The following is a 23,300-nucleotide window of genomic DNA, read 5'->3' as shown; positions in this document are numbered from 1 at the left end:
TTTTGCCCCCCACGAAGGACATTTGGTACTGGAGAGGCTACTGGCTTGTAGCTGGTGGAGTCAGGGATGTGGCTAAACTTCCTACAATGCTCAGGACAGCCTGTCACAGCAAAGGATCATCTAGCACAAAATGTCAATACTGCCAAGGCTGAGAAACACTACTAACTAAACTAGTCTGGCAGGGACTTCTACTTGATAATACTTTTGATGGAAAAACATAAACAAAAGTAATAACCTAAAAGCCTAGTATCAGATATCGATAAAAGTGTGACTCTGAGAAATAGAAAAATGCTCAGGGAATTTGAGATAGCATGGTCTGAGGATCACAACAGGGATCTTGGCTCTCCCCCTGAAAGTTGTGTGGTATTGAGTAAATTATTTAGACTCTCAGAGCCTCAATGACGTAACCTTAAAATGGGCATGGCAGTAATAATAATACCAAATCCAGTTCCCCGATGGGATAGAGCAAGGATCAAATGGTGTAATGCATGGGAAGGCATGCTGAGCACCAGTAAGCACTACAACAATGTCTGTACTGATAAGCCCTATAAAGACAAGATTTTGTGGAATTTGACACACTCATATAACTGCAGGGAGTTTTCTAACCTAGGGTCCCAGAAGGGGAGCCATTTCTACATCCCTTTCATGTTCTGAATTGGGTCATCAAACAGGATTTAAGCTGGGGTCATCAGCAGGTATTTCATCGATTTAGGAAGGAATTCCAGTCAAGAGCCCTTCAACGGACTTGGCATGCAGTGTCAAGAGGAAAACAACAAACAAGCAAGTGAGACCCTGCTCTCCTCAGCTCCATTTGCCACGGGAAGATGGAAAGTCCTAGACATGAGAGTTATCTGTCTTCAGTTCCAGGAAGCTGGGCTCGGACTTGAAAAGGCCTTCCTGCACAGTGGGGCTCAGGGTGCTAATAGCCCCGATGACACAACCAGCCACCCACTCACAGCAGAGAGAGGATCTTTCACAATCCCGGGCAGCTCAGCCTCCCAGGGGGCCTAGAGCTGGGGCTAAAATTAATTTCTCACGCTCAACTCCCCTCTCACCTGCCCTCCCTTGTCCCTACCACCGCATTGTGTCAAGGCAGTAGTAATCAGAAGCTTTTTAAAGAACATTCCTCACTGTCTGGGTACTGGCTTGGGACTGACTCTTCTTTTATTTCCCTCTCCTGTTCCTTAGCCTTTCTATTTTCAGGTTCAAAGAAAGAAGGTGCTTTTGAGTTCTATCTCCCCGAATTAAGTGATGTAAGGTTCCGATGGCTATAGAACTCTTTTCATTTTGAATCCTTCCTGGTTCACAAAGAGCAGGTATGCTACATGCCCTGTGCCCAACCGGTTTCTAAATATTTCACCAGAGGATGTTTCAGAAGAGCCATATAAAATCCCATAAATGCCCATGAGAAGGTTCTGGGGTTGACCCATTCATCCTGATACACAGGGACCTGTTGAGCAGAAACAATGTCCCGAGAGAATAATTTCACAATGAGATAACTTAGGTGAATATTCCATAGGAGCCACTCCACATTTCTTCACTGTTTCAATGCTAGCAATAGACAAAGAGCACCCCTGAACTCCTTTTGATGGCTTTTATATTTATTACCATCAATAAAGTAGAACGGCTTGGATAAAGGAGAATGGATCACTTTTGTAGAAACTGTGTCAAAGTGGCTTTGTTCCCTGAGGCCCAGATACAGGGGGTATTTTTGCTCTTATAGTTCAATATAGATTAATTAAGCATTGCTAGATTGCTCTAAAGATGTTTTACATTTTGTTAAGTGGATCCTTTTAGTCTCACAGGGAAGCAGGCTGGAGAGAAAGTAAGGTATCCAAAGCTCAAAGGTGAGCCGCCCCTAGGAAGTCTTGGAAGAGTGGGGTGTAAAATTAGAATGTTGCACTTTCCAATACCACTTTCCAATCTAGGCAACCAAGTAAGGTTAGAGCTCTCCTAAACACTCCGTATTCTTTCAATTACTTCACAGAAGCACATTGCCATTGTTGTCAAGTAGATAGTTGGACTCATTACAAATGAATCTTTTAGCAGAGCTCAAGGAGCGAGAGCCATCTATGTGTGGTTATTGATACTCATCTTTGTAATTGACAATTAAAAAAAAGAATAAACCTGAGGACCCAAAAAGAATCATGCTCGTTTCTACCTATGTATTTGTCAAAACATCCCGCAATTTGCTGTGGGAGCAATAGTGAAAATTGTGCCCAGCTGAGAAAGGACACTCTGGTCTCGGTTCTGTCCCTTCTTTACTCTGTGACCTTAGGAAAGACACAGCCTCTCCCTGGGTCTCTTTTTACCTTTGAAATGTAGAGTAAAAATACCTACTTTACCCAATTTATAGTCAAAGATGAAGTAATCTGTATGAGTGCATAGGTGATAGTAAAAAAAAAATGCTGCCCAGATAATGTTTGGTAATCCTTATAGTTAACATTTATTGAATATTGACTTAATTGAGCCAGAATTATGTTGAGCATTTTGCATGTGTTTGACTCACATAATTGTTACATTAACCCTGGACATATTATCATTACTAATATTTCACAGACTAGGAGACAAATGTTGGGGAGGTTCAATAACTTCCTTCAGGTTTGGAACTAGATTACCAAACAGGAGGAAAAAGCACTCCCTTAGGGAACCGAGAAAACAGAGCACACAGTGAAGAAAGATGTGGGGAGAAAGAATCTGATATATTCTGAAAGTATCAGTGATCATCAAAGCAGAAAAATCAGAACCGTTAGATATTCTTACACTTCTGGTTCAGTGTTGTATGTTGAATTATGTGTGGAGAGAGGAACCAAATATTTCAGCATGTAGAGCATTTCCAGGTCTTCATCCAGCCTGCATTAGACTCACAGGTGACCGCACCAACACCCCGCCTCCAGCTAGATGCCTCCAAAGCCCATACTCATAGCTGCTATCCTGTATCACGTCTTACAACAATGACACTTATTATTACTAAATAACAGTTACTGACAAATACTAGTAGTAATAGCTTTCTGTGTGAAGCAATGCCATTAAGGAAGGGTTTTTCTTTGTTTTGAAAACATGGGAAGCAACCCATAATTTGGAACTAAAAGATAAAAAGAGGTAGACACACAGCAAGGGTCACTGGTTTTCCTGCATATCTGTGGCTTTAAAATTACTATTAAAGAGCCTTTTCACTGCTGGCAGCAAAAACTCTTGGATTCTATATTGGCTCAGGGCAAGTGGTTAATATCAATTTAGAAATCTTTGAAATTCCTAATAAAAACATAACAAACCCTACAGCAGCACTAGCAGGGCCAATGATAATACGCATGGCGTGAGACTGATTTTTCCTATGAGCAAATAAGCAGCTTTTAAGATCTGAAGCTATTTTGATTTGCCCGCAACCCCCACCCCCCAGAGTTTAAGCAAGAAGCATTTAAAAATCAGGTCTATTGGTGTCTAGTGAATTTGGATGATGATAAAAATTCAAAGTAGCTGTTAAAACCTCTGGCTCGCTTCAAAGGCTCAAAGATAAATGCATGAAGTCATTTTTGTGACTTAATTTAAGAAGCGCTAAGAGTATGACAAGAGACTCCCAGCGAGGGCTGACCTGGATATTGTATGGAGACTGAGAGGTCAGATAAAGGGGCAGGTGCGGCTTTCTGCTTCGGTGACCTGGGAGTCTTACATGCTGCTTGTGGATGCGCCCGTAATTCTTAAACCAGACATAGGAAGACCGGCTAGTAGGGGAAATCCCAGTAACATAGTTATTTCTGATTGGCTTAAAAAATAATACTGAGGTAGGCATGAAAACATAATCACAGCCTTCGTGTCATTCAAAATTCTTGGGCCACAATGATTATTCGCTAAACAGCTCTTAAACTTCTGGAAATGTGCTCTGGCTTTCTCATCTGTGCGCCCACTTTACTATAAAGGAAGTGGGAGGATAAAAATGGGGAAATTATGGGGAGTTTGGAGTGTCGGAGACCGACAGTGAGACACAGCATCACACCCACATTAACGAAAAGTTCATTATTCTGAGTTCTTGTATCCACCAGGTGATAATACAATTGCAGAGCAAAGGCCCTTCGCCACAGTATTTTCCCTTCCATTTTTGAAACATTTATGATCATAGTTCAGAGCTCTTTTCATGGGAGAAGTGAGCGGGTGGGGGTGGGGGGTGGCTAAGGGATTATTTAAATGATCTCTTTTAAAGAAGGCAACCTTCCCTCTCATCGCCCTTGATTCGGCCATCTGGCTCTGGGAGTTTGTTGGCAAATGCTCCTTGACTATAACATTTAAACAGATGATTAACCCTTCTCCCTCCCACCTACTCGGACCAACCTCTGAATATCAAGTCGGGCTTAGTGCAAGTGAAAAGAAAATTGGCAAAGTCAACCAAATGAATGAAATCCCACCCTTACTTTTTCTCTGTTCCTCTGATGTTGTTTATCCATTCAAGTTCAGTCAACTTCCTTTCACGGTCTTTCTGCAATCTCTGGCCATGCATGCCTTCAACCACACCTAACTAAACAGTATCTCAAAGCTCAAATCTCAAGTTGATTATTCCACGATGATCAATAAAGTTCATGATAAAAATGGTGCCTTTCCCCCATTCATTGCTCATCATTTGTAGTACCCAGGAAATCCTACAGTAATTGCCTTAGGTATGAGCCAGTCAGGCAGTAGTAGTCAGTCTGACAAAAAGTGTTCAGTGCATAGTTAGTAAGTCTCCAGAAGGTCCCTACACTGTCCAGGTCCAAAGGAAATAACTTTCTCATACAACAAAAAAACAGAAATGTACACTTAATAGTTAGTGTTTTATGATTTAGCGATGGTCATGAGAAAAATTACCATTTAGCAATAAGAATAGGAAAGCAAAAAGAGTACAGTCATTGAGAGTAAAACGTGTACCTGTGGGGTAATGCTCATTCACTGGCCAGTTGTCCACCTGGAGTGTGGCGTTGCCACCATTCCTGGTGAAGCGCACCACGTGGTATTTGCCATCATTCACAGGAGTTCTCTCTTCTTTGATGGAGATGTCCACTGTGCCAATGTTGAAGACAACTCCAATTTTTCCCTGCTCCTATGATAAAGAAACACAAAAGATACAGTTATCACAAACCACAAGGTTTTCTCTCTTTCATGTTGATCTGCCAACTGACAATAAACGTGTAGGCACCCAGAGGGAGGCATTCACCTGAAGTCATAATAGTATCCCACTTTTCTCCATGGGCTTTCATCCCAAACATAAAAACTAATGGTATCAAGCTGCCCACATTGCTCTCACAGGCTGCACCACACAGGTTACATCATTTGACAGCCCTCAAAGGATATTAACACTGGATTCACAGAACTACCTAACACCTGTGTAGTAACACAGCAAAGCTCACTTCTGTGTGGTGAGTCAGGCCTGTCTTCTAGGAGAGGATAATAAGACATTGGGGTCTAGAGCACTTCACAATTCAGATGTAGGGCAAAAGACGGAACACAAACCCACTCGCACACTTCGGGTAATCAAGGCCAAGGGGAGGGGTACAGAATCATTAGGAGTTGATGGCAGAGGAGCTGGCATTGTGCCCCAACTCCAGATGATAGCTTTCTGTAGGTTTACAATGCAGAGAAGATGTAGAGGCCAGTGAAAACCAAGCTGGGGTTGTCAGAGTCAGATGACTGCCACCCTCCCCACACTGACAGCCCTATTCCTAAAGTTAATCCAAAGAAGGATGTAGCATTCAGTGCTACAGCTTTCTGTTACACAGCAGAAGAGACCTCTGTGACTCAAAAAGACTTCTGCGAGGGAAAACACAATGAATTCCAGAAGATTAACATTATGGCAATGAAGATGAAGATTGTCATGCTGGTGAAGGTGGAGGTGGTGATATCATCACCACCTTCACCACCTAGGAGGTGATTCACTACCTCCTAGGAAGTGAAACACTGAAGCATAAGTAATAATGCTATTAAAACTCTTACTCTTCTCCTCTAGTAATTGGTTACAACTAAGACTTGGAATTAGTATTCCAATGACACATAAAATGAAAGTAACCTTACTGATCTGGTATAATCAATCTCTCCTACTCTCTTGAAAATGTATCACAGCATGTAGGGTGGCAGAAGGAATAGGTAAAGGAATAATCTGATGTATTGGCTAAGCACTAGATTGGATATTGAAATATAATACAATTTAGTTGTAATTCAGATGCTCTAAGAGACTGAGTCACAATATTTGTTCACAGAATCTGTGGCCTTCTGTTTCCTAATTTAAGAAATAGGAGAAGAACAAAGAGGGGAAAGAAGGAAGTAAGGGGGAGGGGGAGAGAGAGAACGGGAAGGAAAAGAGGAGGAGGAGGAACAGGGCAGAGGGGAAGGGAAAAGAGGAAAGTGAGGAAGAAGAAGAGGAGGGAAGGAGGAAAAGAAGGAAGATGAAGGTATGGGGACAAAGGTCCAGAATCCATATGAACTGAGATGTAGGAAAGGTTTTACTGAATCTAAGATTTAATAATTTGGTTCATCTATTTATTCATTTAGTACATAAATAAAATGTTTATCAAGCACTTATTTTGCTTAAGGTCTATAAATTAAGACTTCTGGTGAGATTTTAGGCACTGGTCTTCATACAGTTTCATATGCTGCACTTATTTTTTCATAAGACAGGCTTTTCTCAACTTTCCAATTTTCCTTTAGTATATGAACACATCATATACCCAACAAAAGGATGGGGAGATACCCAGGAGTCTTGACCTCAGAAGGCATTTAGGAATCTAGGCTGATCAAAAAAGGCTGGGGCATGCAGGGGTACTGAGTATGCAGGGGTACTGAGAAACAGGGTGAACAGCTCTGCTTCCTTTGTGCCTTGTAGCACGCTTGCCATGTGGAAATGATGACTGCGATTCCCATGTTCTGTTCTCTGAGAAAAGTGATGTGGGTGCCTCCCCAAGGGTAGCTACATGCTCTCATGATTTCTTAATTCCCTGTTTACTGTGACACTATGTTCTCAGTTTTGTTCTGTTTTACTGCCACCTCTACATCCTCAGCACTGGACAAAGTTCCTAGTAGTTAAATAGAATGCACAGATAAATGTTCCTGATGGTAGGTTTTTGTGCCTCTTTTATACCCATAATTAATAATATGATCCATTTTATTCTTACTCCTTAATTCTCTAGGAATTCAGAAATGACAGTATGACTTTTTCTTACTTAAAAAACTGACATTCATTTCCAAGGGTGTGTATGTTGGTACCAAGTCAAGTTACACTCATCCTTAATTGAGCAAAGCTATAGTAACTTGAGTCAGAATCTGTTTAGGAGAATCAAAGGACTGGGGAATTAAGAAACCATGACTGCAGATACTATTGCTCCTCTGCCCACCCCACAAATGTGGGCTGTTCACTGCACCACTGTTCTTCAATGAGAAGTCACTGTATAAATCCTGGATGCATGGAAAGGACTGTTGGTGATTCAGCTCATCTCTGAGTCACTAATTAATCCTGGATGGAGAACAGCTGAGAGAGAGAGAGGAGACCTTTAACCAGCCTTCTGCAGCTTTTCAGCCAAAGCAGTGGCAAAGTACAGTTCTGGCTCAGTGAGCTGGCTGATCAGCGACATATATTCTTGGGCAGATTCTCTGCAAGATCCATAATAGATTCAGGGAAAGAAAAGATTTAATCTCTGCCAGAATAAATATTTGGTCCTTATCTGAGGCTGCACACATTTGCCAACATAATCACCGTTTCAGAGAGATCTTCCTAATCCTGCTAGCATGCACAGACCCTTACCCGGTGGAGACCCTCACCCAGATGTTTCACTGTGATTCCTCCAGGGGTCAATGTGGCTGTGCTCGACCTCAGATGTGGTCTCTTAACACGCATAAAATTTCATTACTCCAACCTCCTTGTCATTTGTCATGGCACCACAGTGGCATTATAACCTGTGGCTAACTGCTTTGTCTCAGCTCATTATAAGCCTTGTGGCCAATACCCATATAGTTGCCCAGGTTTGAATCGATCACACTCAGCTGTCATGAAAATAAACTCTCATGGTCCATGTGACCAGAAAAGAGAAGATGTAAGAGAGGAATAATGTTGGCTTTAGAGTCAGCCCTGACTGACCTTGGGCAGGTTACTTAACTTTCTGATCCATTTCTTGATAGTATACAATGGGGACAGGATACTAGTTTTACATACTTTATAGGGCTATGTTAAGACTAAAATGATATGATTAATATGAGAGCATTTTTTAAATAATAAACTATTATACAAATATAAGGGATAAATGAGATTAGGAGAAGAAACCATCCAGTCATTTGACCATCTATGACACTAACTACTGGAGAAGTTAATTTGGTCAACAGAATAAACGTGAGTTTTAGTACAGCATGGATTCAAATAACACTTCTGACTCTGAAGGCTGCATGACCTTGGGCAAGTTATTGAACTTCGGATTGTTCTACTATAAAATGCATATGTGGAGGGAGGGAATAGCTACCTCTGAAGCTTGTTGTGAGCATTTTAGAAGAACACATAGGTGTGAAACACCTGGCAGGTGCTTGGGACCTCAATCAATGTCAGTCATCTTTTCCCTTCCTTCCCCTCGTTAGGGTATCTGAAAGCAGTGGCATGAGCTAAAGAGCTATTGGTTTGGCCACACTGTCATCAAGAAATATGGTGGAAATAAATGTAGATTTTAGCAAATGGAACATTATAGAACAATATTCGCAAGGCTGAGTTCCTGTCATGATTTGGTAGTTGTTGTCTCGTCATGTTCTTTGGTGCCTTTTCTAAGCCTCTCCAAGACAAGCAAAGTGGAGCTCCAAAACAGCATGACCATAACTGTTAATGTCTCTGCACCCATCACTATTAAAGCCACTATCCAGTCAATCAGTTCAATCTATGTTTTTCCTTAGTATTAAAAACAAAGACAAGTGGTAAATCAGAAGACATGACTGAAGAATCCTCAAGTGTATATAGGATAAATTTGAATAGTACTTCAAAAAACTGTCATGAAATAGCCAGTCAGTCATTCTTCACTAATAATGACTGTTTATGAGCCCACGTGGCTCCTCCAAGTAGTCAGGTTCCAGTTTTCTGGACCTCCACAAGCCATATTACAGCTAATGCTGTGGACGTGACCCAGGAGATGCTAGCCACACTGACATCACATTTCAGGAGCAAAAATACACAAGGGCAAGAAAATCCTCAGGAATAAAGATCTCCCTGAAGGCAATCTCTCCATTCATTCCTGAGTGCGCTTGGGGATGGCAGACTGCACCATCCGCTATTTCAGAAAATTGTAGTTGACAGGAACAGAGCTGGGACTCTCGAATGCTTGCCAGGGAGACATGCAAAGGAAACAGTTCTCAATGTCTTAACTCCCAGGCTCCCCACGGAATCTGTGAGTTCCGTGTGAGGTAGGAACACAAAAACATTGGCACAAATGGATGTGATCCCTCTTGGGTCCAGACATTGCCTGGTCTGCCATACCCATTTCAGAGTCTGGGTCATAAAAATAAAGTTCCCAGTGGCAGCATTTACATGTTTTTCTAGTCCTCCCTTTATGGGCACACAGGAGGAGAGGACAACCACTGAGACTCTTTGTAAGGTGTAGAGCCAAGAGACCAGTGTTGACCGATCATTTGGGTATCACTCCTGAGCCATGAACTTAATCGCTGTTGTGAGACTTGCTGGAGTTCTCCCATTTTCTCTCAACTGCTCTGCCCAGCAAATTGCTGGTAGGGGCTTCTTCATTAGTCTGGCTCACTGAGTGAGGATGGCGGTGAGCCAGCTAGTAATGGGCACAGAACGTGACTGAGACACAAAGCTTGATTGCTTGATGTCACCAAATATTTTAAGCTATTTGTTGCTACAGCATAACCCAGACTATCTTGATGGATAGAGTAGGTACTTGGAAAATATTTTTTTAATAGAATGATTTTCAAATTCTCAAAATTACCCTCCATATTTTATAGGTTAAAGATAGAGAGTGAGAGAATTATGAATTCAGCAAGTAATAGGAGACATATTTAAGATTAGAATTCAGGTGTGTCTGACTTTAAAACCTGTGGATTTTCCATCATATTATATTTCAGTCACATGTATTACATGTTGCAAATGGAGTATACTTTATGGTTGCCTGTCTAACTTAACTGTGGTTATCTCAAATACAGGAATTCTAGCAGTTGCTCAGTAAATGTTTGTTAAATTAGTGCATAAGTGAATCAATGAATAATGAATTAGAATGTGTGGTTGTACTTGAAAAATGTGCTAATCTTTTATGTCATGGGAGGCTAAACAGTATTTGAACACTATAGGATAAAGTAGAGAATTGCTGTCTATATTCAGACATTTTTGCAATAAATCTTAGGTAAAACATATAGTCTCATTGTACTTTATATATATAATCAGTATAATACAAAAGAGATGATGTACAATTCACTTGATGCATCAGATAATTTTGGGCTTTATTGAAGTTTTCTAGGATAAAAAACTACATTAGAACACAGTACAGTCTCTTTTTGTGACTATTATCTTTCAGTAAAATGCATCAGTCCATTGTGTTAAAGTTATGGTCTCCTTGTTCAAGACCCAGGACAACTGTTAGCTAATAAACACTGGATGTGCACTCTGGGAGTGCAGAGGCATGTACTATTAAGCGATTCAAGTGCTACAAGAGATCGGGTCTCTGCCTCAAGAAGTTTGAGATGGGGAATAAGCCCATCAGAAATCACCCTGACTGACAAATCTCCAGCTGTGGGGCTCAGAGAGTGTTTGGACTTTTGATGCCGTCCTATGTCAATGACCCAGTCCCCTTCCCTTGAAGAGGTTGAATATAGCTGTGAAGGGAAGGGCTAAGGACAGGGGTGGGCCCTTTTCTGCTCTGGGTTCCAGGAGCTTTTGAGATTTAGAATTAGAAGACCAAAGCCCGGTCAAGGCTCTGCATCTTGTTATCCAGGTGGTCTTGAGCGGGTCCCTCAACTATCTGCATCTCAAGCTATCTGTATAAAAATGAGAAAACAATACAAAGACAACAACAAAAACACCTGTGCTAAATGGTACTTAAGAGAAATAAGTAAAATCTTGGCAAATTCTGACATGCTCTAAAAGGAACATAGAACAATGGTGTTGGTGTTGGGGTGATAATAATGATTATGCTGGTAGGATAACTGGGTGAGAAATATTAAGACATCTGCCTTAATATGGATGGATGAGTCATTTTGCACATGACCTACAGAATACTATTCTATTTGGAACAACTGTCTCTCATTTAAGATCATCAACTCAGAATCTACATAGATTGTCCCTAGAAAATTCACATTAAATGGCTTGGAAACTAATTCTGTTTTCCTGAATTTGCACAGGTCTCAATGACCTTTGCACCTACCCAGCAAAATTGCATCCACCTCTCCCCTAGTGCAGCTGTGCTTCTCCTGGTGTTTTGCTGATGTCTGGATGCCTGAGGTCAATCAATTAAAGTGGATTAGATCCACAGTCTGAAATACTTACAGAGGGCCAAGAGAGATAAGACTGATAAATAGCTCAAGACAGCTTCATCTCTAACTACAAGTAAAGGAAAAGAAAAAAAAAAGAGTGAGAGGAAGCAGGGATGACAGCTTAGGACAACAGGAACTCTGACCTGAAGGAGAGAATCGGGGAAGGACAAGACAGCTGGTGCAAATAAATAAGATGCAAGTCAGAGCCACCGCTCTCATAATTGCTGGTCACACACTCGCATCTGAGCCATCATGTCCTTCAGACCCACTCTGAACATTCACTTCTCTTCCCAGGCCCTGATGTCATACCACCTTGTTGGGTAGTGAAGTCTGACTACAAAGCAAAAAATAAAGTTCATTTCTGTAAGAGCCCTAGTGTTACGCCAAGACCCGGAGCAGTCTCCTGGCAGGATCCAGGTGACAGCTGGCAGGGCAGTGCTGACTGAAACTCAGTGCAGACCGAACATCTCCCATAAATGCCTCGCTCTCCCCTCAAATCTCTGCCACAGCTGTGAGAAAACTACCCGATGGCCTTCATAAACAGACCTTAAACTCTGTGCTTACAGTAATCATAATCTTCAAAATTAGGAAGCACATTTTAAATCCTCTAGAATTGTTCCAGAACCTCTTATGTCTTACCTACATGCTTCCCACGTGTGGTCCTGGGACCACCAGCAGCAGCAGCACTTGGGAAGGTGCTAAGAATGCAAATTTTTGGAGCTAGTGCCAGACCTTATGTATCAGAAACTCTGGAGTGGGGCCCAATGATCTGTATTCACACAAACCCTCCAAGTGCTTGCAAACGTCTGGAATCATTTCCTTCGAGTAATGTTTTGGTTCTACCAAGGTAGTGATTTCAACTGGTGGTGATTTCATGCCCAAAGACATTTGGCAGTGTCTGGAGACATTTTTGGTTGTCACAAGTGTGGGTGGGGTGCTACTGGCATCTGATGAGTACAGGCTAGGATGGGAATGCAGCTTAATATCCAATGACACACAACAAAGAAAAATCAGGCCCATGATACCAACAGTGCCACTAGCGAGAACCTTTACATGAGGAAGTATTTTTCAGTCACTGAACAAATGTCCATAAAGCATGCACTGCATGATAGAATCTTTTCTACAAATATTTACCTATATATTTTAACTTGTTCCCTACAATACTCCTCCTATAATGCACATATGCATGCATGCAACACATAAACACAGAATGCACAAACAATACACCTGTGCATAACATGCAGTTTGTACACACCTGCACGTTTTTATATATTTTATCAAAAATTGTTTGCTAGCTCTGAAAGAACAGGGTGAGAAATGAACACATGCAGATCATCTTTAGCCTCTCCTCCTACTCTATGTTGTGCTCAAGGGCCCATTTTACAGATGTAAATGTAGAATGCAAGCTCACACAGCCAGAAAGTGATAGGTCTAAAGTACATGTCCTATGTTATTTTCCCTATCTGGTCTTCACAACCCCTTCTCTTTTAAGTAATTGCTCCTCGTCCTTAAGAAAGTTAGTCCCCCAGTACATCTTTGCTGGCACAATGACATGAGCTGATAGTCCTAACTCCAGTTTAGTTCCTTGATCCTTCACTGCAGACTAATCAGTTTCCACAAAGGTGTCTGATAAGTTCTGAGGGGGCTTCAAGGGAGAAACTCCCTCTCTTACAACTAGAGAGTCTTGCCCGAGGATACACAGCAGGTGGAAGACAGACCAGTAAACAGCCAGGAACCTTTCAAGACCTATTCTGTAGTTGCAAGGAAGTCTTTAGCAATTCTCCAAAGTCCTTTATTACTTACCTGTTTTTCAATTGATAGACTGAGCTAACACCATGGCTTCAAGGTGAATGGACTTATGGGAATAATAAGTATCAACCAAGAATTCTTAGCTTAATAAAGCCATTGTCAGTCACTTCCATAGATGAATCCCCAGGCTAACCTCTCTATCATTTTCTAGCTTTAAGAAAGAGATATAGTACATACACTTCAGAATTGGGAGGTTCTGTTCTTGCAATTATCAGAAAATCTGATGTAGATTATTGCATTTTTTTATGGTGCTTTTGCAGATCGGGTATGCAAGAGTTGTAGGAGGCAGATTGGCCAGAAGCAGGAATCAGCAAACTGTGAGCCAAATATGGCTGTTGCCTGTTTATGTAAATAAAGTTTTATTGGGACACAGCTGTGCTCAGTTATTTACATATTGTCTTTGGCTGCTTTTGCATTATAATAACAAAGTTTAGTAGTTGCAACAGAAATCATGTAGCCTGTAAGCCTAAAATATTTACTCCCTGGCCTATTAGAGAAAAATTTTGCTGACCCCTGTTACATAACCTTGCATACTTTAAGGATAGCCTTTTTTTTTCTTTCAGTTTTTGACCAATAGCTTATGTTTAAGCATTCAGAATAACTGATATATGAGTGGGAAGGTCAAGTGGGAAGGGAGCCTGTGTCTGCTCCTTCAACTATTACCTGGTAAAGACAGCACACTTCTAAGAAGCTAAGACAAAATGTAGAAAAATGCACCCAATTTAGGCATGAACTAATCTATCTCAGACTCCATTAAGGGTGGTTTAGATACTAAAATCAATTCAACATAACACTGTTTGAAGGTAAGCAGCTGTGGATATGGAGAAATAAATCAGAGGCTTCTGGCAAAAGATGATGGTAGCTAGGAATAGTCTGGTAATGGAGGAGATGGAGCGAAGTTGTAAAGTTATTAAAATTATAATGATATGACATTTCTTTCTGAAAATTTGTTTAGTTCTGTGGAGTGAATCATGTGCACGTTAAAGGCTTGGGACTCTAAAAGCCAGCACATATCACTCTGAGGCCAGGGTGCAGTTATTACACTAGATGGAGTGAGGGGAGAGAATAGCATTGCAACCCAATGAATATCTTAGTCTCCAGGGCTCCCATGCATCTGCAGGACACAGAAGTCCCTTGAGTGATAAATGGTGATTAACTGAGCTCTCTTGGTTTACCTGCAAGAGATTCCACTGTGTCATCATCTTAGGACGAACACACTGAAATAGGGGCTCATTTTTCCTTTCCTAGTTATTGTAAACCAAATGGCCGGCAGGCTCCAATATATCAGCAGTGGCTGTCTGCACGCAGGGACGCCGGTGTGTGTGTGTCCTGCAGATAGTGCTGCAGCTAGGTATTTTATCCAGGTGACAGTGTATGGTCCTCCTCTTTGTCTACTATCGCCACTGTAACATTTTTCTCTTGGATCATATCATTTCTAATTCAAAAGGTTGATTCTGACCTATGCCAACCACCAAAAGCAACAGAGGGGAAAAAAGTTACATTTAAACCACTGCAGTACATCGGGAGAAGCAGGCCTACTAGCCTCCAGGCTGGCATCACAGCCACTGTAGGAGAGAGTAATCTGGCCACCTGAACAGAAATATGGAAAGAAGAATGCTTTCCTTGGGCCCCAAGCAAGTTTAGTAAAAGTAACCCAAGTGGGAGACTTGAAAACATGTCATAGGGAGCTGACTCATGCCTTTGGGAAGGCATCCAACATACCACCACTGAGAATTATTTCAAAGATGCATACTCTTTTGATAGGATCATTAGAGAACACATCTCAGTTTCCTCGAATTCAGTATATGTGCCAGAATGTAAAGTAAGTAAATTTCAGCCAAATTGGGGAAATAACCCTGAAAAACTAGAAAGTCATCACTCCTCCACCATACGTGAGCCATCCAGGGGCCAGCAACAGCTTTAGATACACAGATTACCCATGGAGTTTATCATAAATCCATACACAATAAGAAGTGCTCACATTGTGACATTCAAAGGGCATAAACATTCTTCTTCTCTCTCTTTTTTTGGGTGCCCTACAACTTTCCTATTGATATAAAGATGTTAAAAGACTTTATCCTAAAGCCTAAGGAATAAAATATTAGAGAGTTGTATGTGTGTGTTAGCCTGTGTGTGTTGTGTGTGTGTGAATGAGGCCTTAAAACTTAACACACCCAAAAGCTAGTTCCTTTTTTAAGTAAAACGATGCTGGCTTAGGAGAATGTAGACCCTTCTGTGTCTATCAAGAGACATCTGTAGTCAAGTTCTAATCCAGCCCATGGACAGAACCAGGACAATCAGTAGAAACCCTGAGACTTTACTTCCACAGAAAGGAATGTGAATCAATCACAGACCTGACTCAGAACAAGCTATAGATTCCAGAGTGAATGAAACATCAGGATGATCCAGAGTCAACGTGAGCTCCAGGGAATGCAACTGGTTGGTAATTAGGACACCACTGATCCAGGACTGATCCAAAGATAGGACCAATCCCCTACACCTGGCTCAGCCCAAAGCTGACAGAGGCATCCTTTCCTATGTCACGAAGAGACCTCCTTTTGCTAGAGAGGCCAGCTTTTCCAGCCAATGTGCATATGTAGTCAGAACTGAATATCATTCCACATGCATGTCCTCCCAGAGCCATCTGGAATTAACTAGCTCTAGACTCCATTTATCCCACCATCTCCCAAGCATCTATTTAACATTGAAATCAATTTGGGGGGGGTATTCATTTTACTTTTTAAATGGAATAATTCTCTTCCTCAAGCAGACCATGAGTATGAGTATCATGAAAGCAGAAAATGAATTTTAATTTTCTATATATTTCTATAGAAATATATTTCTATATATTTCATTTTCCATTTATTGAGCCACTCAGGTGGCTCAATAAATGTTCAGCTGAGCTCCTGACACAGTGGCATTTCTCAGCAAGCCACACTGTAGAGCGGAGTGCAACATCTCCATCCATGGTTCATTTTCACCCTTTCAATTTTTGCTTTGATTTTATTTTGGTAGCATGCTTTGAAAATGTGGATAATGACCATATCTCAGGGGATTGTGCTGATTATTTATTTCACATAGTCTCCTTAACAGTCTTCAGGGTACACAACAAGCCTCTGTGGCCCGAGGAGAACTTGTCCTGTAGACCTGGGGGTGAGAGGTTCAGTGTTCCATTACCAAAGCCCACAGTCCACCCTGTTGCTTTATTTGGTGTAGATTCAAACTGAAGTCTGGAGTTCAACACCATTCCATCCCATTACCAGTTCCTTGAACCATTTGATTCCTATTAAACACCAACTCAACCCTTGAAGTATCCAAGATGCTAGACCTTCAGGACAATTCATTTTCATTTTCCTACCTTCTTCTATACTCCTCAGTGCAGTGATTGTTGGCTCAAGGTCTGTCTTTTAGGAAGTCATCCCTCTTCAATGTCTTTTTGGTCCACCTCTGTAGAGTGAGTGTGTACTGCAACCATTATCCATTTTTAATGTGTACTAGACTTGCCAAATTCAGGGTCTTTACACACAGTTATAGCCTTAGAACAATACCTTTGTTTCTCCAAATCAGAGTTGCACTAACTCTGAGTCAAGTCATAGAATTTTGCAGTCAAGTGTCTATGGGCCATACACTCTGCATAAGACATTTTATTGGGCCCATTAGAGGCTAGAAAATATATTCAGCATTGTTCGGCACTTAAGAGGGGTATTGTGAAAAGGACCATAGTACTGAACACAGCTGAGACAAGTCACAAGTATGCTGGGCAGAGTTTCCGTGTGTGTAAGACAAGGATGGCGTCAATGGGTTTGCTGGGTGATGATGAAGATAAACCAAGAACTATTTGTGACAGCAATTTGGAAAATAACGAGGCACTGAAGAAATCACTGTACAGTAAATGGAGATAAAAGACAAACAGAAATGAGCACACAGTTCTGTAATTTAAATAAAGAATATTCTCATTTAATATTTCCAAATAGACATCTACACTCAGTTCTTGCAAATTGTCCAAGTGACTGGAGGCAGAGGATTTCTCACCTTTCTCACCTGTTCCGTTCAGGACAGAAAATGCCCTCTTTGGGAGAATTAGGTCCATGGAGGGAAAAAAGTGTGATTAGATAAGACTTATTTAGGTAGATGCAGATGAGGATATAAGAAGGAATGGGGGAAGTTTAGAAAGTTTAAAGACAATTAAATTCAATCACTAAAAAGGAAAAAGAGGAAATACTTGGCACAACTTTTTTTTTTAGAATAGCAATCAGCTAGTCTGCTTTCTAAAACATCCCTAATTTTGCCAAGACAAAAACCTTTGAATGTTAAGGTAGACTTTCAGGGCCCACTATATACAAACAAAAAGAAAACATTTTCAAGGTTCATAAACATGCTAAATCTTAGAGAATATTTTCTCTCTTGCCCAGAGGACCCTCCCCAAATCTCAGGGCAAATGTTTCCTTGCTGATGGCACCATTACATTTATGGGGTTTAGAAAACTAGAGGCTCAAAATAAATAGAAATAAAATCCTTTATTTCCCAAGTGGGCCCTGCCGTTAACTCCCTTGCTTTCTGCTGTAGGTATCTCTCTTCCAGCAGAAGAGCTTTAGCTGTTTAGAAGGGCAAGGATTTGTGCTGCGCTTACACCTGATCCTGGCCCAGAGGTTCAGGCACCATCAGGGAAGACATCATCCTAGCGATGCTAGAGCTCCCATGTTTCAGCACTGAACAGTTAGCTTACTGTCACCACCTAGTCATGTACACTCCCCGTGATACATGTAAGTCATTGAAGGTAGTGATTAAGGTCAGAAGAAGGGAAACAGTTAAAGGAGAGAAAGAAGTACTAACTAATAGGGACACAGACAAGGGATTCGCTGAGTATAACTAAACCTATCTACCATCCCTTATCTGAAAGGTTACAAGAAAAACCATTTCCCAGACTTTCAAATAGAAGTGCAGGGTTTTTTGGATAAAAATAGTTTACAGTTGTGACTACATGAGACACGGAATTTACTCTTGTATTACTATTTATTTATCATTGTATTGTTTTGCATATAAACAGCTGTAAACCTACTTTTGCCCCACCCTGTATTTCTTGCCATTCTACCTTGAACTGACTTTAAGAAAATTTCTGCAGGCAAATAACTGCAGGCAAACACCTTGGTAACCTAGTAACAAGCAGAGATACCTTCTTTACCAGACAGCTGGATGCATTTCTGATTAAATAGCCAAAGGATGACTGCTGATGAGCTATACCACCTCTGCTCACCAGACATCCAGGCCTATCCAAGGAATACACAGCAGCAACTGCCCAGGGCATCTAAGACTCAAGTGTGTGTGGCACACAGGTCTCATGTCTACCTCTGGGGAGGAGCAGAGTGAGGACTCGGAGGGGTGCAGGTACTGAATCTGGGGGACACACTTCTTGGAAGGGCAGTGAAACCTGTTTGGGATGTGGTTTCTGTCTATTGGTTATTTTTCTCCAGTAATACTTACCAGCTACATTGTGTCATGCAGAGATTACAAATTCAGAAACTACAGGCTAGTTCAGGCCCTCAGATTGTATAATCTTTTATTTTTTAAGGGGAGTAACCCAGTATTTTTTTTTCATGTGGATTAGTTTTGAACATTTAAAAATCAGAAGGGCTCTCAAGAATAGTTCGATTTCTAAGTTCTTTAAAAAAATGGTAAGACTAATTGACCCTGGGGTGTATTTCAAAAAGGGAAAGATCAGAGCTGACTGGGGAGAAAAGCACATATTATCCAAGTCGCCAGTCTCCATCACTCCCAATAGTCTATCAGATGCAAAGGCTTAGTGTTGGTTGCCAGTTATCAGTGTTAACAACAAAACATTAGTGTTTTGTTGTTGTTGTTGTTGTTGTTTATAGTAAGGTAAAGAGGAAATGGGAATACTTTCATAGCCATTTGACTAGTAACTTTTCTAAACCTCAATAAGAGATACATGAAAAGGACCACAGTATTCAAGAAAACATAAGGTAAAAAAAACAATTTTTCTTATACCCTATTCTCTTTTGATCACTTTTACTATCATCCTGCCCCATGCAGACTTTTCTGTTTTTTGACTGCCTGATGGTAACAATCATGGGCTTTTGGGTAAGACAGATCTGTCTTTGGATCTTAACTCCATCACTTACTATGTGTTTTTGACCAAATTATTTAAACTTGCTAAAGCTCAATTTTACCATCTTTAAAGTTGGGAACATAGGGCCTACCACAAAAGCTGGTCATGAGGATAAAACTAATGAGGCTCACACCAAGCACATAACAGAAGATGCTCAAGGCATTTTAGATCCCGTCCCCTTTGCAGGGTTGGGTTACACACACACACATCGAAAGTGCTGGCCAAATTGTAACGACCTCGCTGCTGCTTCAGAGAGGTGGCTCAGCTCAAGGTTTTAATGTATTTTCCATGGACTGAAGCTCAACAACAAAATCGATCACTGTTAGGCAGCCTCCTGTGAAGGTCCAAAGGTTTGCTCTAAACAAAACAGACTTCCTCTGAACTTTGAAGTATGGTATCTACCTTCATCTTGACTTAGAAATACACCAGTAGGAATTATACATTAGCCAATAAACAATAAGACTAATAAATGCTGGCAAACATAATGATAATAAAATTCATTATTGAGAGTTGCCTAAGAGCAGACCATCAGTACAGAAAGGTACATATAAATTTTATGCAAACACACTTTCAATGCTGTGAGTTCATATATCTGTGTGGCTATAACCATCAACAAAAATGTAATGTAGGCCAGTGCTCTAGAACCACCATTTAATTTTGAGCAGACCATGATATTGAAAAAAATTATTTTAGTTATATAATACACTTGCCAAATAAATAAAAAATGTTCATTGCAATATAACAGCTAGAAAAACAGAACTGCTCTTCTACTGTAATGTTGAGATTTAAATGGGCAATAAATCATAACCCTCTGCATTCTGAATTTCAAGCCAATTGAGAAACAGACACAGGCTAAAGAACCAGCTAACTTGATTGCTCGTGGGGCTGACCTCGGGAATGGGTCTGGGAGGAGATGTGGACCTGCCCACATCTACAACAGACTTCCTGCTTATATTTCTAGCCCTGTTCCCTTCTCCCATTGCCCCCTGCAGAGATTAAACCAGCCTGTATATCCCCAACACAGGGAAAAGAGTCCTCTGAATAGGATGAAGAGGGAGAAGTGATCTCACCATACATGTGCAGGCCCTTCAGCCCATCCAACCAACTAGAAAAGGGATGGGGGAGAAGGCACAAGGTGTGTCACCCCAGTATTTTCTTTCCAGGAACAGCAGTTGCTTCATCACATAAAATAGATGGAGGACTATCCCTTTCCTAACATACCAGAAGCCCAAACAAACCCTCTTCACGCAACCCTACCAATTCAGATGGACCCTTAAGAGGGGCTATAGAGCCAGTCCCGTGCCTTGAAAGAGGGCCTGTTATTTGGGGTTTGGTACGCGTTTGGGAATTTCAGAATGTTCACTTTCTGGTCATGATGAAGCTGCCTCTTATTAACCAGTTAACAACTACCACTGTTTCCCCTGACTGCTAAAATCTTAGCAATATGCAGCTGTTAGATCCAGATGTCTTAGAGTTTTGCACACTGCAGTGCCAGAAAAAATATCAGAGAGAAGAATGTTAAATATCATTTACAAGCCAAGAAATTACGGTCCTAATTGGTAAGATGTTCAGCAAGCCCATGGAACTTTCTTTACATCGTGAACTTCTGCTTCCTTCTTCAGGGACCCAGAGATCTGCTTTTCTGTCATTTATATCAGGGCACCAGCCTGGATTCTCTAGCACAGCCCAACTATATATGCAGTCAGCCCCAAATTCCAGGAGATGCATTTAATCACCGTATTTACTGTGATGGCCTAGGCAACAATGAGACCCACCGCTTCTAATGAAATGAAAGTATATGTGTCATTTTTGAGATGCCACTTGTTCAGGCAGGGTTGCCTATCAGTTATCTCTGGCCAAGCAATACAACCTGCAATTTAGTTAACAAACTGAGACATCACAGAAATCAGTGCTTTTAACAGGCTTCCTCAATTCACTTGGGTTTTTCTCTCTGTCTTACATGTCACAAGTCTCCAGCAAAGTGGCACTAGTAGGAGGTAGTCCCAGTGGAGTTGAAAAGACCAAAAAAAAAAGTGGAATCTGCCCTAAAAGTAGAAAACACGGCAAAACTATTTCTTGGTGCCAGTAACTCTATTGTTGCCAGCTGGGCAAATTTCCAGCTTTTCAGTCTGGACCTCAGATCTTCTATTATCAGAAACAACAACTGGTTGACAGTAGTTTTTCCAAACTTTGTGTACTTTGCCCCATCCAAAATTATTGATTAGTCTAGCCATTCATTCAGCAAGTCTGTACTGAGTACCTACTGTGTATACGATATGGTGTTAGGCATTGTTTCCAAAATGAACAGAACCATTTACCTTTCAAATCTTCCTTATGCTGATGCTTAGTCCCAAGGATGGGATGGATGGCGAGAAGTATCAAGAAGAATGGAAACTGGAATGAATTTTAAGGGCCTGTTATAAAGAAGAAGAGAATACAGGGAAGCCACTTCAGGCTTCTAGTGTGAGTGGTATCTCATAGGATGATGTGGGAATTTTCTCAACTCAACAGATCTCTTGTGATCTACTTAGGGACAGGAAGAAATGTGGAAAGAGAGTGACTTTAAGGTAGAGTGATATGAGAAGGCTTTACAATGGAATGGTTTAAATTTCACACTGAACATGGATAGCATATGGGTTGTTCAATTTGAATGCTGTCATGTCAATGGATGCAAGATCACTAACTTGGGTTTGGAACCCAGACCAAGTTTAACCCTGGACTGTTATAGGAATCAAGTAACATATAAGTATTGGTCTTCTCTGAGTATTAACTTCCTTATCTTTTAAATGGCAATAAAAGCACTCATTCCATGCACTATAGAAAGTAGTTATAAGAACAAACTGACATAATCTATGTAAAAATGCCTGGTAAATTATAATGCACACTACCCATATCAGAAGATCATTAGGTGCTCTACATTAATTGTTGATTTGATTTTAAATGCACATGGCTCTTTCTTCCTCTAGCTTTTACTGTGATAATTTTTAAAAGGCAGTTTTCACCCTCTTTAAAACTTCAATAGAAGCAGGAAATGCTTCACTTCACACTTATCTATTTCTTTTATCAGATAAAATCAAAGCGCTCCTTAGAAATCATCTCATTAATCTCTTGGAGGGAGGTAAGGAAGGGGACACATAGTTTGCACAGTTGTGTACAAATCTAAGATTTACAAATAGAAAAGCCAAAGACAAACTTCTCTAAGTCACGTGGTATGTAAAAAACAGAATAAAAAAAAAGACTCCAGCATCTTTTTATCCAATTCTCTGCTCTCCCCAGCTCATGCATCCAACAAACTTGCCCTCCCAAGAGACTTCCACATCCAGTTCTGAAATAAGCAATACTGTATTTACATGTCTTAGCCTGTTTCTTCATCCAGATAACAACCTAAAATCTGCCAAACTGGATCTTTAGGAAGATGTAAAATAATAACATATATGTAATATTTCTGAAAGAAACCTAGTGCAATATCTGTAACAGACAAGATAAAAAATAAAGGCTGTTTTCTTTTGTTTTATAGAGAGAAAATTTGGTTTATATCAATCTCAAGAGCAGCTGTCCCAAAATATAGAGAACTGAGTGTGATTTTGAAAAACACTTAGAATGATCATTATTAATGTATCTCAGAATTATTTTGTCAACCAATAAGCATTTATTGAGTACCTACTACAATGAATTATGCTAGATACTAAAGACACAAAGATGGATAGGAAATAGTGTAGCTTTTCAACCACTTTACAATTTAGTAGATGAGATAAGACATGAACAAAAAAGCTGTTAATATAGAAAATGGCAAAGGCAATAACACACAAACAAAATTCAATAGGATTTCAATGGAAATCATTATTCAGTTAGGGAGAGGAAAGAAGGCTTCATGAAAGAGGTAACTCATAGACTA

At 40.6% G+C, this 23,300-nt stretch overlaps 1 protein-coding gene across 26 annotated transcripts in view; it reads right to left on the bottom strand.

The window, feature by feature from the left end:
* Positions 1–23,300, bottom strand: part of NRXN3 (neurexin 3) — a 1,483,875-nt gene that overhangs the window by 169,733 nt on the left and 1,290,842 nt on the right. For all 26 annotated transcript variants that reach the window (XR_006783762.1, XR_006783763.1, XM_045822497.1 and 23 more), the window contains one exon: positions 4,897–5,068. Coding sequence is in view for 24 of the 26 variants with exons in the window: in XM_045822497.1 (XP_045678453.1) it covers positions 4,897–5,068 (172 nt within the window). In the remaining 2 variants the exon portion in view is untranslated. The remainder of the gene's footprint in view (positions 1–4,896; positions 5,069–23,300) is intronic.

This window comes from Phyllostomus hastatus, unplaced genomic scaffold (assembly GCF_019186645.2).
Source record: "Phyllostomus hastatus isolate PE091 unplaced genomic scaffold, TTU_PhHast_1.1 phas_scaffold_501, whole genome shotgun sequence".
NCBI classification, from domain to species: Eukaryota; Metazoa; Chordata; class Mammalia; order Chiroptera; family Phyllostomidae; genus Phyllostomus; species Phyllostomus hastatus.
This window is presented reverse-complemented; position numbering and strand designations above follow the sequence as displayed.